The 19,841-nt window shown below is 28.2% G+C and overlaps 1 protein-coding gene across 3 annotated transcripts in view; it reads right to left on the bottom strand.

The window, feature by feature from the left end:
* Positions 1–1,965: 1,965 nt before the first annotated feature.
* The window catches only part of LOC101237296 (molybdenum cofactor biosynthesis protein 1), a 37,826-nt gene continuing 19,950 nt past the window's right edge, over positions 1,966–19,841 (bottom strand). Inside the window, exons 6-13 of one of the 3 annotated variants that reach the window (XM_065799895.1) lie at positions 4,243–4,304; positions 3,998–4,069; positions 3,541–3,580; positions 3,352–3,464; positions 3,171–3,281; positions 2,935–3,055; positions 2,774–2,834; positions 1,966–2,691 (exon numbers count right to left, since the gene is read on the bottom strand). In XM_065799895.1, coding sequence (XP_065655967.1) covers positions 2,779–2,834; positions 2,935–3,055; positions 3,171–3,281; positions 3,352–3,464; positions 3,541–3,580; positions 3,998–4,069; positions 4,243–4,304 — 575 coding nt within the window. In that variant the 3' untranslated portion in view covers positions 1,966–2,691; positions 2,774–2,778. Of the gene's footprint in view, positions 2,835–2,934; positions 3,056–3,170; positions 3,282–3,351; positions 3,465–3,540; positions 3,581–3,997; positions 4,070–4,242; positions 4,305–19,841 lie in introns of all 3 variants that reach the window. The other 2 variants (XM_065799896.1, XM_065799894.1) reach the window with 2 other exon arrangements.

The following is a 19,841-nucleotide window of genomic DNA, read 5'->3' on the forward strand; positions in this document are numbered from 1 at the left end:
AATTGAATTGTATTTTTTTTTTGTATTTCACAAAGGGGCATGATGATAAGTCATTTTGACTTTTACTTGCCCCAGTCAGCTTGTAATTATATATATTTGTTTAAAATTATAGATAACATTGTAAAATGTGTAAAATGACAAAATAAATAGAAATTCTAACAATCCACGATCTTCATTAGCTGTGGCAAGACCTCTTGCAGTTGTACCAATGGCTTCTGTCTTAAACCAGTGTGCTCAAATTTCTAATGATAAAGCTAAGGACCTTCAAAGTATGTTCAAGTATATGCCTGCTGTAGACATAACATTTTATAATAGTATTTTAAAATAATTTATTTTAATGTCAAAATATTTATGTTTTATGTTTATGTTATGGTGTTAAATGAGCTTCTTATTGAAATTGTTGTTTTTAATGAATTAACCAGAAGTGCTTACCTTGCTGAATTTAATCTTTGAAATTCATTTCACTGTGAAATGTATTTTGGACAATATGTTCTTGGAGCTTATTTCAACCAAAGTTTTATTATTTTGTAAAAATCTTAGTACATACTTTAGATAATTAAACTTTATAAATATTGCATTTATAAAGTTTTTTTACTAGTTAAAGTAAGATTTTATTCCAATAAAAGAGAGATATGGCAAACAGTTCTTTACCTTGCTACAATATATACAATATATATACAAAATACTAATTTGTATTATATTTTTATATAAAAAATGGAGATAGAACAAAATAATATTGTATTTTATAAAATAAGTGTTTATTATATTGTTCTCCAAATCAGGGTGTGGTAATTCAGATACCTGCACATTATATATTTTGAAGTATTTACTTTTAAACTGTGGTAGCAAGTATGGGAAATTAATATGACTCTAATTTTTTTACGTCTTTTATGTTTAAGTGGTCTACAGGTCCTTTTAAAACTTTGAATTTGATTTTCTCAGTTCGGAAAAACATGGAGTTAGACCAAAATAATTCTAACCTCGCGATTTTCAGTCATCGACTTTTATGGATATTTTAGGTTGTGTACGTACACAAAGTCTTTTGGTCCCATGAAATAGTTTATTTTTTACTTGTTAGTCCATTTTTAAAATGTTGTTTTTAAAAAGTTTTTTTTTATATATTTTTTGTTTATCGTGATATTCTCATAGAAAAAATGGTTTATCATGCTGATAACAATAAGCTTTTAGCCTTTTTTATGGATATTTCAACAAGACAATGACCCAAAACACACCTCTAAGCTCGTTAAAAAAATGATATAAAAAGAATCAAATTAAAATAATGAAGTGACCTGCTCTATCACCTAATCTCAACCCAATTGTAAATTTATGGTATCAAGTTGAACTTTCCCTAAAATACAAAAGACGCTGATAAAGCTATTAAAGCCACCTGGGATGAGATTGAAGCCACCTGGAATGAGATTGAAGCCACCTGGGATGAGATTACAGAAAAAATTACTAAACTCATTGAGTCTATGCCGAGATGTTCCATGATCGTAAAAAGTAAAGAATACGTCATTAACTATTTTTTTTTGAGCAGTTATAAAATGTTAATGAAGACCACGTTTTTAAAATTAAACAAACTCAATTTTTTGGAAGACCACGTTTTTAAAATTAAATAAACTCAATGTTTTGGTAGACCACGTTTTTAAAATTAAATAAACTCAATGTTTTGGAAGACCACGTTTTTAAAATTACCAATAGAAGCAAAAAAATACATTTATTCATTTTCAAGTAGTTATTAATATTATTTATGTTTTAGTTCTATTAAATCTAGTATTACTAATACATAATTTTCATAAAAGTTGCTGCGTTCGGTAAATTAAGTCGTAATTGAAGTATTTGAAGAAAAAAAATTTTTTTTCATTTGGTTGTTAATATTTTGGAGGACTGTGTACACTTTTTTTTTAAAACAATATTCGTCTAATATCAAAGCCAGTACACACCCTTTATAAACAATAAACAAACTTTAACTCCCGAGACGTTTCTTTAACAATAACAACATATAATTACATAAAAAAATGGTAAAATATAAAGTGGTAAACCAAATTCAACGTTAAAAATGTTTAGCAAGATTTACTAATGCTAAATTACCAAATCATAAAACTGATCGGATAAAATTTTTTTTGCCACCACATTTACTGTTAAGCAGAATGCTTTGAATAACTATGTCATGCGATAACGCTTTACACATATCGTAAATAGTTAGGCATGAAATTGACACTGCCGTTAATGCTTCCATTTCAACGCCAGTTTGTCCTTCAGCAGAAACGCAACATTCGACATTAACGACTGACTCTGACTCAATCAAGTAAATATTAACATCAATTTTAGATAGATTGATGTTGTGACACAACGGTATTAGATCTTGTGTTTTTTTTGCAGCCATTATTCCTGCTATCTTAGCAACGTTCAAAACATCACCTTTTTTCAAAAGATTTTTTTTTATTTGGTTCATAATTTCTACATTAACTTTTACCTGACCAGATGCCGATGCTGTACGATGCGTTGACATCTTATCACTGGTGTCAACCATCATAACCTCGCCATTTTTGGTAACGTGGGTTAGTTTTCTGTTAATACTAGAAGCATATATATATCTCACTGAAATGTTTCGAAAAGCCATTGATGTATTATGAATTATATTGCCAAGTAATGGAATTGGTTGATAAATAATTGGGTAGGAACGCACAACTTGAAAAAAAAGGTAAATAAGTAAAAATGAAAATGTTAGAAAAAAAAAAAAACCAAAGGTTCTCACGTATAATCAATTTACTTGTCTCAACCACCTACAAGAATCATTGGTCTGTTTTTTGTATTAGCAAGTGTGTGCATTCCTAAAAATATTTAAATGGGTAATTTTTGCGAGAACCTTTGTTAGAAAATTTAAAGCTTTGTTAGAAAATCTCATAAAGAATGTCGCTGAAATAATTTTACCTGCATGTTGTTTTTTTTTACTCCCAATAGCAATTGATATAACATTTAGTAAATCTGTGTCAGATGCTCCGGTCCTTATTAGATCGCGCAAAGAAACTTCGTTAGGTCCAAACAAACAAACCTAAAAAATGATGTACAATTATAAAATAATAATTTCATTATTTAAATTATAATAATATTTAAATTATAATAATAACTTTGATTAAATGCTCTCAAGACTAAACAATTAAGTTTACTTTTAAATTTCCGTCAGCAGTTAAACGAAGTCTATTGCACGTTCCACAAAAATGTTCGCTCATTGATGTAATAAAGCCAAAACGGCCTTCAAAGTCTGGAACTTTATAAGTCTAAAATGAACAACTTTATTCATATAAAAATGCATAACAAAAATGAGACGTATTTAAACTATTTTCTTACTTTAGCAGTATCATTTGGATCATCTTCAAGTTTTACAATATCTGGAAACTTTTGGAAAATTAACTTTAACATTTCACCATAAGGTACAAATTTAACAGGGGCCCATTTGTTACCTGAAATTTTAGAATCATCAAAAATTATTATCCATAAATATAGCATTTTTGAATCCCATTAATAAAATTAACATACCATCAAATGGCATATATTCAATGAAACGCACATCAACTGGCTAAAAAATATCTAAAACTATCATTTAAAAAAAAAAAATCTTCAACAACTTTTTTTGTCAGTTGTTGAACAAAATTAATAATAACTCTATTTATACACTTTGGCAGAGAAAACAAAACTGGTATGAAAACAAAAAAAACTTTTAGTATATATATGTCCCTGAGATGCATAGTGGTATAAGTCACTCTCTAGTTTTGAGAGGTCTGACTAATATCACTATGGCTGTGAACAAAAACAGCTGTTTAGTGAGGAGCATAACAAAAAACAGTTCCAGCATCATTATCGATATCATTAGACTAATACCACTCTGCCATGTAATAAAATAAACAAAATGCTAACCATTGGTAGCAATAACTCAAAATATTGAAAAAAGTGACTTATACCACTATGCATCTCATGGGCTCATATAACATTTAACCTTGTTTTGAGTAAAGTTTACAAATTCAATCAACTCATCATCATTGAGACCTTTCATCACTACACAGTTTATCTAAAGTAGCTTTATAATTATTATATTTATCTAAAATAGCTTAATAATTATTATATTTATCTAAAATAGCTTAATAATTATTAAATATATCTAAAAAGTTGCGCCAAAAAAAAATAAAAAATCATTAAAATCAAAAACAGTTAAATATCATGAATAAAATAAACAAATGTCACCTTAACAGAATTAAACTTTAATTCAATAGCTTTTTCAATTGCATTAAAAACCTTCATTAATCCTAATTAACGTACAAATTAAGAACACAGTGAAAACTTTTTTTTTTTTTAAATATCACGATAACAAAGTAAGTAACAAATAATGAAAAGTTTTATAGCCACAGGAAAGGAGAGATTTTATTTTTGATTTAAAATTTATGACATAAATAATATGAACTTTTATAAACGAATACAATTAAGACTTTTTATTATCTAATTTTATTTTGCTGTTTATTTATAGATTACAATTACATCTTACATAAAATTTAATTACAAATATATAATTAAACAGACAGGAGTAAAAGTATATTAGAAATATACTTAAAACATTATTATGAACTTTTATAAATGAATATAATTATCCTTTTTTTACTTATGTAATTTTATTTTGCTGTTTAATTATAGATTACAATTACATCTCACATAAAATTTATTTACAAATTTATAAATAATAAACAGATAGGGGCTATAAAGGAATAACGGATGCCTACTAAAAATCCAGACCAGACTTTCATGGGCAATTACTCCCTTAGTTTTTAAGTTAGAGATTAAATAAAAATATCATTAAATAGAGTTTTTAATTCTTTATCTATTTTAATTGAGTTTGTCTTCAACCAATTTGTTTCTTTCGATTCAGCCAACTCTAAAACGACTTGACCCAAAATTTGAAAATACAAGATTAAGGTCAATGTTTTCAGACAAACCTATATTCTGGTTTCTAGTTGCTTCATGTTTGCTAAACCTTGCTAAAGACGTGAGGTCAGAAGAGGCCAGCCAGACAAGGACTTTGAGTTCAAACTTAGTACACTAGAGTAGTCGTAGAGTAGAGTAGAGTAGTTTAAACTTAGTCACTAGAGTAGTCGGTGCTGTTTCCATTGATTGTCAAGTGTGACAGCGTTAAGTATGAATTGTCATCAAGGATCAATTTTCCTTGAAAATCGCTTGATTTGCTTTTTCTTTTCGATCAGGTATAGCACACAGTGTGTCCAGAGCATGAAAAAATTCATTTTTCGAACATTTTATTTGTTAACTTTAAATAGTAAATTTATATTGTGTAGAACATATGTAGGTCAGTGCAAAAAAATGATATGGAATTTGTGAATTATATGGAATAATATGGAATTTGTGAATTATTTAAATAAAAATAAAAATTGAAGTTTAAATATATAATTTAAAAAAATTCTTAGTTATGTGAAAATATATTTCTTTGATTAAAAGCAAAGTGACAGGAAAAAAAAAGCCATAGGAGGCTGCAAACAAACTCAATTGTTTCATATAATATAGACTTTCTATTTTTATGTATAAAAGTTCCACAGTCCGGTTATCCCCAGAAATTGAGTAATTTATATTTGAACTTAGATTGTTTGTGCGTGTTGATATTCGAGGTTCCGTGATTATGAAATCACTTTTTACAGACAATCCAATAATACCTTTGATATCTTGTGTCAAAATGTTATTGATAAAAAAGTGAGAATTTGAAGAATTCTTAATAAATTTGAACATAGAATTAAGTTCATTGGATAAAAAAAAAAAATTGTAGTCGAATTAGAAACTTGTGGTCGAATTGGAAACTTGAAGAAAGGAAGTTGGGATAAAACTGTCTGGGAATCCATCTGCAGCATAATTATCATCATCATCATCATCATCATCATCATCATCATCATCATCATCATCATCATCATCATCATCATCATCATCATCATCATCATCATCATCATCATCATCATCATAATCATCATCATCATCTTCATCATCGTCATCATCATCTATGATTGATATAAAAGAGGAGGGAACTACACAGGCTAAAAGAGAACAGAAATCAAAAAGACATCATCCCCCATGAACACTGTTATCAAAGATACTGTCAAGTCTCTGCTTGATATATCCGGGTTTTTTCAAATAAAAATTCCAAATTTACTCTCTACATTTACATTCTGTACATGTAGAGGGTAGATTTGGACTTCATGGTTCTGAAAATCCCAACTATTGCCATTACTTTTTTGATCCTCAAACTATAGACTTAAAGGGAACAAACTATATTTGTTCCTTTTAGTATCCCTTTAAATTTAAAGATTCAAAAAACCAAGTAATCTGGACTAATCCAATCCCATTAATTACATTAATTTGGAAGGCCTGTTACTATAGTCAAAGCAAAAGAAACTAGGAAGATTGTAAAGGAGTACTTTAAATGAAACTCAGCCAATTCTTTTGGAAAGTGGTTTACAAATATTTGTAAAAACAGAGATAAGTATGGTTAGTTTTTAAATAAAAATGGTAGATTTATTGGTAGGTGATTCTGGTGCTTTTTGCCACTATTGCAACTGTTCCAGAAGTAGTGCCAATGACCTAATATATATTCTTGAATCTCGCCTTACAAATTTTATAAGAAAAAAGTTGTAAGGCGAGACAGATGTCATTGTAAATAAATACACATGACATTTACTTTAGACTATAATTTTTAGAACACAACTAATCAAAATAAAAAAGCCAGTAAAAAAAGACTTTTGAAATGTCGAACATGTGGAAAACTTAGACATACCACAAAAGGGTGTAAAATATGATGTGAAAAATGTTCTTAGTGACAAAAAAAATAATAATTCAAGAATGTTTTCCTTCATCATATAAAATCAATAAGATTTATGTCTATGTATATTAGTATTTGATATTAAACTATTTTGAACTCCAATATACTTGATTTAGAACATGATATAGTATCATTTTTCAAAAATTATATTACCCATATATTAGTCATAATTAGAGTAAATTAGTAATTACCCATATATTAGTCATACGTCATGCCAGAATCATGTAAATTGACCTCAAAGCAACATAGCCAGCTAGTAACTTGTTGATCAAAGGGATCGCAGCGGAGGGCGGCAGCAGACAAATTTAAAAAATATATATATATTTTTTAATTTATACTTTATAGTTTATTTTAAAAATAAAATTGGGTCAGAGTGCACACACGTAAAATTTAACCTCAGAATCAGATTCTTTGACCCCAAAAAATTATATACTAAAACTTTTACAAGACTTTATTGATAATTAACGGAGTTATGAACTTTTTCCTAAAAACTACATTCTGGGCACACTGTGTAGCATGTTTTCAATCAGGTATAGCATGTTTTCAATCAGGTATAGCATGTTTTTGTTAAATATCTAAAAACAAGTAAATTAATTTATAAAGAATTAAAAAAGCTTTAAAATTGAAATAAGCATGAAAAAAAAAGTTTAGCTTGTGTATTTTAAAGTTAGTCTACATTTTTATTAACCACCCATTGAATAGATAACAAAAGATATATTGGAAGGATGATAACTAATTCTGTTTTGAATATAGTTAAAGATCCTTTTATTCCAATAGATAGTAATGATTTTTAAATGTGTTTTAAAGATAGCTACTACTGTGATCAAAAAGTAAGGTGAATTTTTAATTTAAACTTCCGGCCTTATTTGAATCGTCCAATCTTTTTTATTTTTAAGTTGGTAGGAATGTCATTAACATTTGCGCCAAATTACATGTCAAACTCATAATTATTTTTTTTTGTTTACGCTTGTTTCTGAAGTACCAAAAGTGCATTCGGCGATTTTCACGATGTCTAATTTTGTTGAGCAAAGAAGTGCTATTAAATTTTGTTTGCGGAATGATATTTCTGCTGCTGAAACGTATCGAATGTTGCAAAAGGCCTTCGGTGAAGAGACTATGTCTCAAAAAATTGTTTACAAGTGGTACAAAGACTTCAAAGAAGGCCGAGAACGTGTTGATGACTTGGAACTATTCTGACTATCAAGACGTCTACAAACTTTTCTGACTATCAAGACGTCTACAAACAAATTATTACTGGCGATGAGACTTGGGTCTACGCATACGACCCTGAAACAACCGACCAATCGAGTGAATACCGTGAAAAAGGCGAGCCGAGACCGAAGCAACCACGTCAAAGACGCTCAAAAATCAAGGTCATGTTGACTGTTTTCTTTGATTATTGTGGTGTCGTGCACTACGAATTCCTTCCAACTGGCCAAACTGTCAACAAGGAATATTATTTAAGCGTTATGCGACATTTGCGTGAAGCTATTCGCAAAAAGAGACCGGAATTATGGGCCAATAACTCTTGGATTTTGCACCACGATAATGCGCCTTCGCACACAGCACTGGTTCTTCGTGATTTTTTCGCCCAAAACTCTACCCATGTTGCTCCACAACCACCGTATTCGCCCGATTCGCACCGTGTGACTTCTGGCTGTTCCCAAAGCTCAAGAGACCACTCCGGGGAAATTGTTTTGAGTCCATTGAAGAGATCCAACGTGAATCGGCATGCGCATTGAAGGCTATCCCTACCGAGGACTTTTCGGCATGCTTTGAAGGCTGGAAAAAACGTTGGCAAAAGTGCATTGGGGCCGGGGGGGGGGGATTATTTTGAGGGGGACGATACAGATCTGGAAGAATAAAAAAAGATTTTTCATTTTATAAAAAAATTCACCTTACTTTTTGATCACAGTAGTATGACGGAGCAGGGCAGCAAGCATCAATGAAATCAAAAGAAATGATTGGAAGCAAATCAAATGTTTCAATATAGACTTATTTATTATATTTATTTTATTATGAAATTAATATGCCATCAAGATAGTGAAAACACAACATCGTTGCAAAATTATTCACCAAAAGCATCAAGATCATTACATCCTGTGTTTTTAATAAGAAAAACAAACTCATTGTTGTGTTCATAATATATTCTTTTATATACTTGTATTATTTGTTTTTCCTTAATCTCATCTGGGATATTTTTTGTTTCTGCTATTATTCTTTTGCGCACCATCATCTGTGCATTATCTCGAGTCCTGTGTAGAGCAAATATAGTATACAACCTTCTAAGATGAATTTGATTTCGATGGAGAACATGTTCGTTGTGATTTAATTTGACTTCATATGATCTAGGGGCTATGCACTTTATTATTTCAAGACTCTATTCACGAGTTATTTCGTCTTGAATTGTCACATTTTGGCCTTGCTTGAAAAAGGTGTTGAAGTACAAATATTTTTATCATGGTTGTTTTTTGATTTAATTCTTTCTTTAACGATATCTCTAGATCTTTTATATGGTTTCTTATTTTGATTTTGAAATCTAGGTAGACTATCTCTTAGTTGTTGTCCATGTAGTAGTTCTTAAAATTTCTTCGTTTGACATGTTGCACTTTTTTATCATAAGTTTAACTAATTTAACAGTGGCTTCAGCTAAGCCATTTGATCTTGGGTAGTGCAGACTACTTGTTATATGCCTAAATTTCCACTGTTGAGAAAATTGATGAAACAATTTTGAAGTATATTGTGTACCATTATCTGAAAACAATTCCTCACCAACAACATTTCTAGAAAATGATTCTTTGCATGCTAATATTACATTTACTGAATTGGTATTTGAAAGCTGAAAAACCTCCAGCCACAAGCTATAATCAACAATAATTAAGTAATTTTTATTAGCGCACTGAAACAAATCCGTTCCAACTTTTTGCCATGGTTGCATTGGAACCTTATAAGTTAACAGAGGTTCTTTTGATTTTGATAGAAGATACCTCATGCATGCTTCGCACTTTTAATTAACTGTTCAATTTGGTCATTTAAACCTGGCCAGAAAACTGCCTGACGTGCATGACGTTTGCACTTTTCCATTCCTAAATGACCTTCATGCAATTTCAAAAGTATTTCTTTTTGCATACTAACGGATTATTATTCGGTTTTTATTCAAGAGTTCATCAATTTTAACTATTTCATTTTTAAAATTTTAATAAGGCTGAAGATTTGTTCGAAAATATTTTTTTGAATTCCGCCATCCAGAAACTATACTATCTTACAGTTGTTGTAAAAGTTCATCTTACTTAGTTTTTTGCCTAATTTCTTCTAATTGACTCTCTGTAGCCGGCATACTTTTAATCATTGAATTAAAACATATGTTCAGATCATTTTCTGCAATTTCTTCGTCCTCTGTAAGTTGCAATACAGGTGCATGAGACATTGCATCAGCATCCGTAATTGACTTGCCAGCAACATGCTCTGCAGTAAATGAAAATCTTAACAATTTCATTCTTAATTGTTGAATTCTTGGAAACATCTCGGTAAGCGAATGATAATTTAATAAAAGTTTGTGATCTGTTTCTAAAATATAATTTGGTAACCAATACAAATACTTCAATATCTGCGTGTGCAAATACTTCGAAATGCTAACTATAATATGGGGGTGATGTTACAGCTAGCATTTCTATTTGGATTGGATAATAATTTTTTTCTGCTTTTGTCAAAAATCTAGATGCACAAACAAATGGTTTGTATATCCCATCGTGATTCTGATAAACAACCACACTAAGTCAATTTAATAAACTTCCATCTGTTCTCAATTTTATTGGTTTATCACATAGTGTGCTAAAATTGGTGGATTTGTCTAACTTTTTTTTATCTCATTGAATGCTTTAGTATGATTTTCTGTCCATACCCATGCTGATTTTGAACTTAAAAGATCTCGCAAAGGTTGAGCTAGTTTAGCAAGTAATGGATTAAATTTTGACAGCTGTTGAGCCATACCTAGGAAACTACGCAAACCTGTAATATTTGTTGGTCTTGGGAAATTTTGTATTGCTTCAATTTTTTTGCTCAGATGTTTCACACCCTTGGCGGAAATTTTACGTCCTAAAAATTCCACTTCATTTTGAATAAATACGCACTTTGCTAAATTAAGGGTAACTCCATGTTTCGCAAATTTACTTAGCAATGCAACTAGATTTTTATTGTACTCATTTTCTGTGTTTCCAAAAACTAAAAAATCACCCATACTTTTTACGACACCTTTAATACCGTCAAGTATGTGATCCATTTTTTAAATAAAGATTAATGGAAGTGACGTTAACCTAAATGGACCTCTTGTTGAGCAAAAACAACCAAAAGGTGTGGTAAACGTACACTTTAAATGACTTTCTAAATCCATAGGTAGTTGCCAATATCCATTAGTTAGCACCTAATTTAGCCATATATTTGCACCTCTTTCCTAATAGGGCCAATGTATCATCTACAATTTTTAACTCATAGAATGCGCATTTTGTATCTTTATTTAGTTGTGCCAAACCGATACAAATACGAAGTTGTCCATGAGGTTTTTTTACAACTACAATCGGATGACACCAGTCAGTAGGTTGATCTACTACTTAAATAGCACCCATCTCTTTTATACATTCCAGTTCTAACTTTAATGGTTCTAGAAGCAATGCTACTTGTTGTGGTGCTCCAATATGGTATGGTATCACATTTTGACGTACCTCAACAGGGTCACCGTTAATTGTTCCTAACCCATTGAATACTGAAGAAACATTATTTTTTGTTAATTTAATCATACCGCAAATAAATTCTTTAGGAATGTCTATTCTGACTAAGTTAAACTTTTGTAACGCAGGTTTACCTAATAAAGCAGTTTTCATATTCTTACAAACATATGGTAATTAACTCACTATTCTGACCATTGATTGTAAATGATTTTTGGAAATATTCTAAGCAATTTATTGGTTTATGATCAGGACCTAATAATTGATTGTTACTAGTATGTAATTGATTAATTTTAATTACAAACTTTTTTAAATGGTTAGGTCTAATAATGGTAACTTTGGCACCAGGGTCAATTTTGAATTTTATTATACCATTTTTTACTTTTAGTTGTATTTCCCAAGGACCTTTTGACACAGAACTAATCTGATCCAATTGCACGAAATCAGATTTCACACTTCCTAAATACAATGCCCCTAAATAGTGTGAAAATTTTTTTTTATTTTGTTTTGCTAATCAGCCTCTCTACCTGAAACATTTGATTTTGTTTTTAGACAAACTGAGCTATTTGAGAAATGATTCATAATTTTACAGTCTCTACATTTTTTACCCCATGCTGGACATGATTCTCAACTAAAAGGATGCTTTTTTAAACAGAATTTACACCCCAATGAATTTAAACTAAAGTCTCTTTCATTGACAGTATTCAGTGTTTGTGAATTAAACTTTTTTCTGTTGTATTTGTTGTAATTTTTTTCTGTTGTAATTGTTGTCTGATCCGGTCAACATTTTCACTTATATTATTTTGTAATTCAGATACACCATCTTGTGTTTTTTCGGAAAAACAACAAATTTTTACTGCTTTATCCAGTGTTAACGTCTTTTTAGAAAGAAACTTTTTTTGTACTTTGTCACATTGTATTCCAGATACAATTTTATCTCTTAATAAACTGCAAAGACAATTGGCTGTTTTACAAAAATTGCAGTTTTTACTTAATAATTTTATTTCTGTCAAGAGGTCATCAAAACATTCACCATCTTCTTAAAAACATTTAAAATATTCATGTCTTTCCAAAGTTTCATTAATAATACCTTTGGCAAAGATATCCATTTTCTCCAATATAACAGAAGAGTCTATTTTTTCATCTTTAGCTAGACTTAATGATTCATAAATGTTTCAATTTTCTCAAGAAATTGTATACCTTTACATAGCAGCTTGATATGCAAGTGGTTTTTTCTCTAAATCCGACAACAAAACATAATCATGCCATTTCTCAATCCGAGAGCAAATATGATCAGGACCTAATAATTGTCTGTTTTTAGTATGTAATTGATTAATTTTAATTCCAAACTTTTTTAAATGGTTAGGTCCAATAACGGCAACAGTGTAAAATTTAAATTTTATTATACCATTTTTTACTGTATTCTAACATTGGAGGATATAAATAGATTATACTATATTTATAAATAGATTCTCAAGATTAAATAAATGAAGAATTTAAAATTTAAACTCATCATAAAAGATATTAAGAGAGTTAGTGAAGAACTGCTAATTGATTAATCATAAGAAGAAACATAATTGTTGTATTATAATCTATTTAATAAGGATGGTATCATTTCTACTAAAACTTTTGCCACACAAAAAGGGATGACTAAAAAACCACAAAGCAAATTTGATCATGTAGAGAGACAGTGTTATTACTAAAATAAAAGAACACTCTTGACAAAAACTAGATATGTGCTGAAACTCGAGAGAGTTTGTAAGACATTTTCAACAGAGTCACAGGGTCTACCATAAAAGATCTATGCACTTCTATGTACAATAATAGCACGTTTCTATTAGATTCTTGAACCAATGAAATATTTTGTATAACTTTTTGCTAAATTAATAGTGATGGTGCTTTCTCAATTTAAACCACTCCTAGACATTCTTAAATATAAATTTCTTTTGAAGACACTCTCGAATATAAATTTCTGATGTCGAATGTGGATGACATCACATAAGCTCTATTCTTTTTTCTGCAACTACAAATTACCTTACATAAGAGCATTATTTTTTTGCCATATTTGTTCACAAGTTTGTATTTATACTTGATTTATAGTTGATTACACTGCCAAGAAAAATTGAAGTATAATACTTGACACCAGGGAGTTGACTAAAGTTACGCCAAGATTATGTTTCAAATGAGCACACAGATAATATGAGCGTTTATTTCCAAAACCAAAGAGATAATTTGATAAATTTGAAAACCTTATTAAAAAAAAGATCTTACTTCTGCTACTGCATAGGGCTCTCAGTGGCTGGTGAACTTTAACTCAGATAAAACTTTTTTTCAGATAATTGTTATCACAACAATCTAGATCTTCCTATATTTATGAACCGTAATGCACTTGATGAGTCATCTACTTTTCTTGGAAACCATATATCAAATCCATTGCAAAGTTATTCCTTGAACATCAATTTGTTCATTCAAACATCAATTTGTTACCTTCATCTTGCTTTCCTGATTCATATAATTTGCAATCTTTTAAGTCATCTGTTAATCATTATCCTGCTTTATAAACATCATTTTTTCTCTTCCAATAATTTCCAACTTTAATAGTGATTGCTTGCAGTCTTCTTGGAAGTGAAGATGTTTAAAAAAAAAATAGTGACAAAAAGACATATTTTGATAATATGTTTAAAAACATTATTAGTGATTAAAGAGATATTTTGATAATATAATTGAAAACCTTATTAATGACCAAAAGAGATACTTTGATGATATAATTGAAAACCTTATTAATGACCAAAAGAGATATTTTGATGATATAATTGAAAACCTTATTAATGACCAAAAGAGATATTTTGATGATATAATTGAAAACCTTATTAATGACCAAAAGAGATATTTTGATAATATAATTGAAAACCTTATTAGTGACCAAAAGAGATATTTTGATGTTTGAAACTCTTTATTGTAAAAAATAAAATGCTAACATAACAGTTACGTAATGGTTATTGAAAAATAGCATTATGTTTACCGTTATGTTAGTAAAAAATGTTTTAAGCGTTATGTTCCTCAAAAATATTTACATTTTTTTTTTTCTATGAAAGAATATGTAAATATTTTTTTGAAAATGATATTATGTTTTACAGTTATGTTAGTTTATCTAAATATTAATATGATATCATAGAAATATTTGTAAAAAAGCAGGATTTTTTGCAAATTGTTGTGTATTTTTCTATAAGCAGTAAGAGCGCTCAAACAACTTTTATATTAACACTATTTATAAGTATATGTTTATTATTATTATTATTATTATTATACATATTAGTATATATTTATTATATTTTTGGTTAATGAGGCTCATACTTTTTATATGGATTGTTGCTAATATAATTGATTGGTCTCCTTTTAATATTTTTATGTTGTCATATTATTATTCATCTTTATTAATCTTATGTTATACACATAAAATTTTATTAATTTTATGTTATACACATATAAAACTTTATTAATCTTATGTTATACACATATAAAATTAATAAAGATTAATAATAATATGACTACACTGTAGTATATATATATATATATATATATATATATATATATATATATATATATATATATATATATATATATATATGTAAGTTATGTTAGTGTATTTTACAAATAGAGTGGTCAATGTTCTTAAAGAACAGAGCAATAATAAATTAGTAAAAAACACTTATCTAACTTTTTCTTCTACTTGAAGTTTCACCATTGCTGGATCATTCCTTATGATCCAGCAATGGTGAGACTTCAAGTAGAAGAGAAAGTTAGATAAATGTTTTTACTAATTTATATATATATATATATATATATATATATATATATATATATATATATATATATATATATATATATATATATATATATATATTTGTGTGTGTGCGTATTTTTTTTCTCTTTTAATGTTTAATTTAAACAGAATGACATAAGTTAATAGAAAAGAAGGAAAATAAACTTCAACTATCAAACTTTAAAAATTTTGCTTTATTGTTACGTTAGATTAAAAAGTAATTATCATAAGCTATTTCGTTGATAAAAAGTAACAGTCTTTGGAAAACAAAAAAACAAATTTACCTTTAGCGGCAAAAACGTTGCTAAATGTAGAAATGCAAACTGCATAACAGCTTGAGCAATTTATATTTAAGTAATAAGTTAAAAAATGAACCAATTTAAATAGTCGCCCGGCCGGGCAACCCAATTGCATCAAAACACTATTTCCAGTAGCCCTTTGAAAGATTTGGGTGGCATTTGCTATCGGGCGATTGGAGATATGATTCAAAAAAAAAAAATTTGAGTTTTTCAAATCAAAATGTTTGTTGTTGTCAAATCACGATGTTTGAATTTTTTTTCAGAGAAAAAAAATTCAAACATTGGAAAAAAGCAACAAAAAAGATTTTTTTTATTTTTTCATATATTTCTTAAGCTTTCTTTCATATATTTCTTTAGTTTTCTCTCATATATTACTTAGGATTATTTGTTTATGATTTATTTTAAATTATGCTGTTATGCGGTCTTGTGGTAATGATATTTTTTTCCTGCAGTCTTTTAGTGTTTTTACTTTTCGTTAGTCAGTTATTGTTTTATTTTTTAGTCATTTTTCATTTTTAAATAAGTAATATATAAATTTTTTATACAGTTATATATTATTTGTTTTTATTTTCATTTTAGCCATTTATTATATGTTTTATTCTACCATGTATTATTATTGTTATTTTTTCTTTATTTATTATTGTTTTTGTTTTTAATCTTATGTTGTTGTTGTTGTTGTTGTTGTTTTTGCAAAAAGTACTTAATGCAATTTTTTGCCTTGTTTGTAGTGTTTATAGTAACTTGTTTTATTTTGATTTTTTCGGTGTTTTTCTGTTTATATTTTATTTATTTATTTGGTCATAATATTTGCAATATATTTTGGTTATTATTATAAGTTATAAAGAATCAGTAAATAATAATATATTTACTAAATCTTTATAACTTTTTTAGCAATTTTTATGTCATTGTTAGTTATTACGTTTTGTCAGTTTAGTTGTTAGTTTAACTTTTAGAAAGTTAGACGAGAGTAACAATAGCTTCATGCAATCTTTTCGAATAATTTTTGTGACATTTGGATACCTTGTAACCGTTTTCCCAGAACTGACTAAAATTTTGATGAACAGATTCAGAGGCATGTTTACTCCAATAATCTAGACCTTTGTTTAGATAATCACTTGACATCATTTTTAAAAACTCTACTGTATGTTTTACTAAAGCATGTACTTTAGGTGATACTATTAATCCAAGTTTACAATAGGCTTCTTGATAATCTTTTATTTTTATTTTGTAGTTGGGTTCTTTAGTCATAGCTAAACAACTAACTTTACTTCTCTCAAGCATTTAAATGCCTGTAGTATGAAAAAAAGATCTTCATCATTATCTAGTGAAAAAGACTTGATCAAATCGTTCAAAATACCTATATTATCAAAAAGTTTTAAACACTGCCCTCCCTTAAATTGCCCACCATGAAGCCTTGGTCTTTTAAAGCCCAGTCTTTCATTCCACTCCTCTGTTTTAAAATAAAATTCTTTAGATTTTGTATATGAATCAAGATAATTAAAAAGTTTGTTGGTGTTTCCACTGAGAAGGTGTAGCTTCACCGGAGCAAGAACATTTATAACCTTTGTTTAATCTAGTAAATCGATAAGTGGTTGGTCTGCACAGTTATGATAGGGTACAGCAGATTTCTTGGAATGCAATCAAAATGCAAGCATTTTTGTAACTATTAGCTGATGATCTAATCATTCCAAGCGTTTTATGTTCACCTTCAAATTCAAAATTTTGAAAATCATCTTTACTAGCTATACACCAAGGGCAAGAATGAGTTGAGGCTGCAGTTTTTATTCCAAAATAAATACTGGCCAACTTCATATTGAAAGCACAAAAATATTTTATACTGTTTAAATCAATAATTATTTTCGTATTAGCTAATATGATAATATAATAATATAATAAGATTCTTGCAAATTTTCTACAAGTACAATAACAATGAGTTTGTTTACCCCACCATCTTTGTATTTTTCTTTACACATGCCTTCGTCATAACTAAATTTTTTCATTTTTTCTTTAGATACATCGCAACGATCAAATATATTTAAACAAATTTTCGAAAATCCAGCTCCTCCATCAATGCCAACTTTTAAAATGTACTCACTTGAAATATTTCTTTTTTTGACAACATTTTCCACCAGTCCTAGAATATCTTTGCAATAAGCCATTACCTTTTCACCCTCATCAAATTTAACAGATCTTATGTCAAAGTATTCATTTAAAACAACATCATATTCAATCAGTTTGTTTCTTGTATTTGTTTCAAATGATTTGCAACCTTTCCAACTTCTAAAATATACTTAAAACTTTAGCCCCTTGTGTGTTACTGAGACCACATGAATTTTTTAATTTGAATACTTTACTTGTATGTATCAGTGAATCAGTAAACAAAACTTTGGAAGAAATTTTTGGTCTTTCTATAATAATTGAAGTTCTGCATGTCGCAACCTTGATTAAATTGCCTTGTTTTTCAAACTTTTGTTTAAGTGTTTTGGAACATTGCAATTCGGCACCTTTATCCCCTAAATAAAAATCTACAATATAAAATTTTTTATTACTTCGAAATTATTATTATAATTTAGTTTTAATAAGAACTTAATAATATAATTAATACTTTTTTACCTTCCTCTAGTAGCTTCATAAGGTTTTCCCTCCTCATTGTAATACAACAGGTGTAAAATAATTCTGGCCCAATAACATTTAAACATATTTACAAACTGGTTGAGTTTTGGTTTAACATGTTGAGTTTTGGTCTTCCTCTTTTTTCTATATTTGATTTATGTATTATATTACTCTTAGCATTAAGGCATCACATTGGCAAAATTCTTGGTTTTTAGTAAGAATAGTTTCTTTGATCTTAGAGAAATCAAATATCGGATCATAGGAATTTTTTCTAAAACTCTCTTATTCTGCATTAGTATTATTATAAAATTTTATGAAAGCACCATTTCCGGAAGTTATCTTAAATGCTAAAAATTCTGGACCAGCCGGTTTAACCCCCTTTTATATTTTTAGATATTGACAGAATATTTTCAAAATCCAGGTCATAATAGAACAAGGTACGGTGGTTTCAAAAATGTAATCCGTTTCTGGTGTACTTTTATTTCGTAAGAAATATTTCCACTAGGGTGTGCCCATACAACAATTGTTTATACATACAAAGTTAAAATTTACAATCAGTAATAAACTGACAAAACGTAACAACTAACAATGACATAAAAATGACTATTGCTAAAAAAGTTATAAAGATTTAGTAAATATATTTACTAAACCTTTATAACTTATAATAATAACCAAAATATATTGCAAATATTATGACCAAATAAATAAATAAAATATAAACAGAAAAACACCGAGAAAATCATATCAAAAAAAAATTAATATTAACACTGCAAACAAAACAAAAAATTATGTTAAGTACTTTTCACAACAACAACAAAAAAAAACAGCAAGAAACATATATATACATATATACATATATATATATATATATATATATATATATATATATATATATATATATATATATATATATATATATATATATATATACATATATATATATATATATATACATACATATATATATACATACATATATATATATATATATATATATAAATATATATATATATATATATATATATATATATATATATATATATATATATATATATATATATATATATATATATATATATATATATATATATATATATATATATATATGTATATTACCTCTTTGTTATTAGAATTGTAGGATTTTGTTAATTTTTATTTGGTTTTGATTGATTGCTATTTGTTTTTTTTTATTTTGGATATACTCTCAAGTGCCTAATACAAAGAGTGGTGGGAATAAACAGAAGGGTGGTATATATATACATTAGGGTAATAACTATTATCATTATTTTTCGTTACGAAACTGAAACCCTTTACATTAGAGGAACAATTGTAGGTAGATGACAGTATCAATATCAATTTTTAAAAAAATTAAAAAAAGTTCCCCCACCTTTTTCTTTTTTTGTGTGCACACATCGCACAGTTTGACTATCGGTTTCAATTTCACACTTTTTATATGACATTCTATACTGCTTTTAAGCACATTCCAGTCAGCTGTTTCCATTTGTTTATAAACAAGACAT

The sequence above is a fragment of the Hydra vulgaris genome, chromosome 06 (assembly GCF_038396675.1).
Source record: "Hydra vulgaris chromosome 06, alternate assembly HydraT2T_AEP".
Taxonomy (NCBI): Eukaryota; Metazoa; Cnidaria; class Hydrozoa; order Anthoathecata; family Hydridae; genus Hydra; species Hydra vulgaris.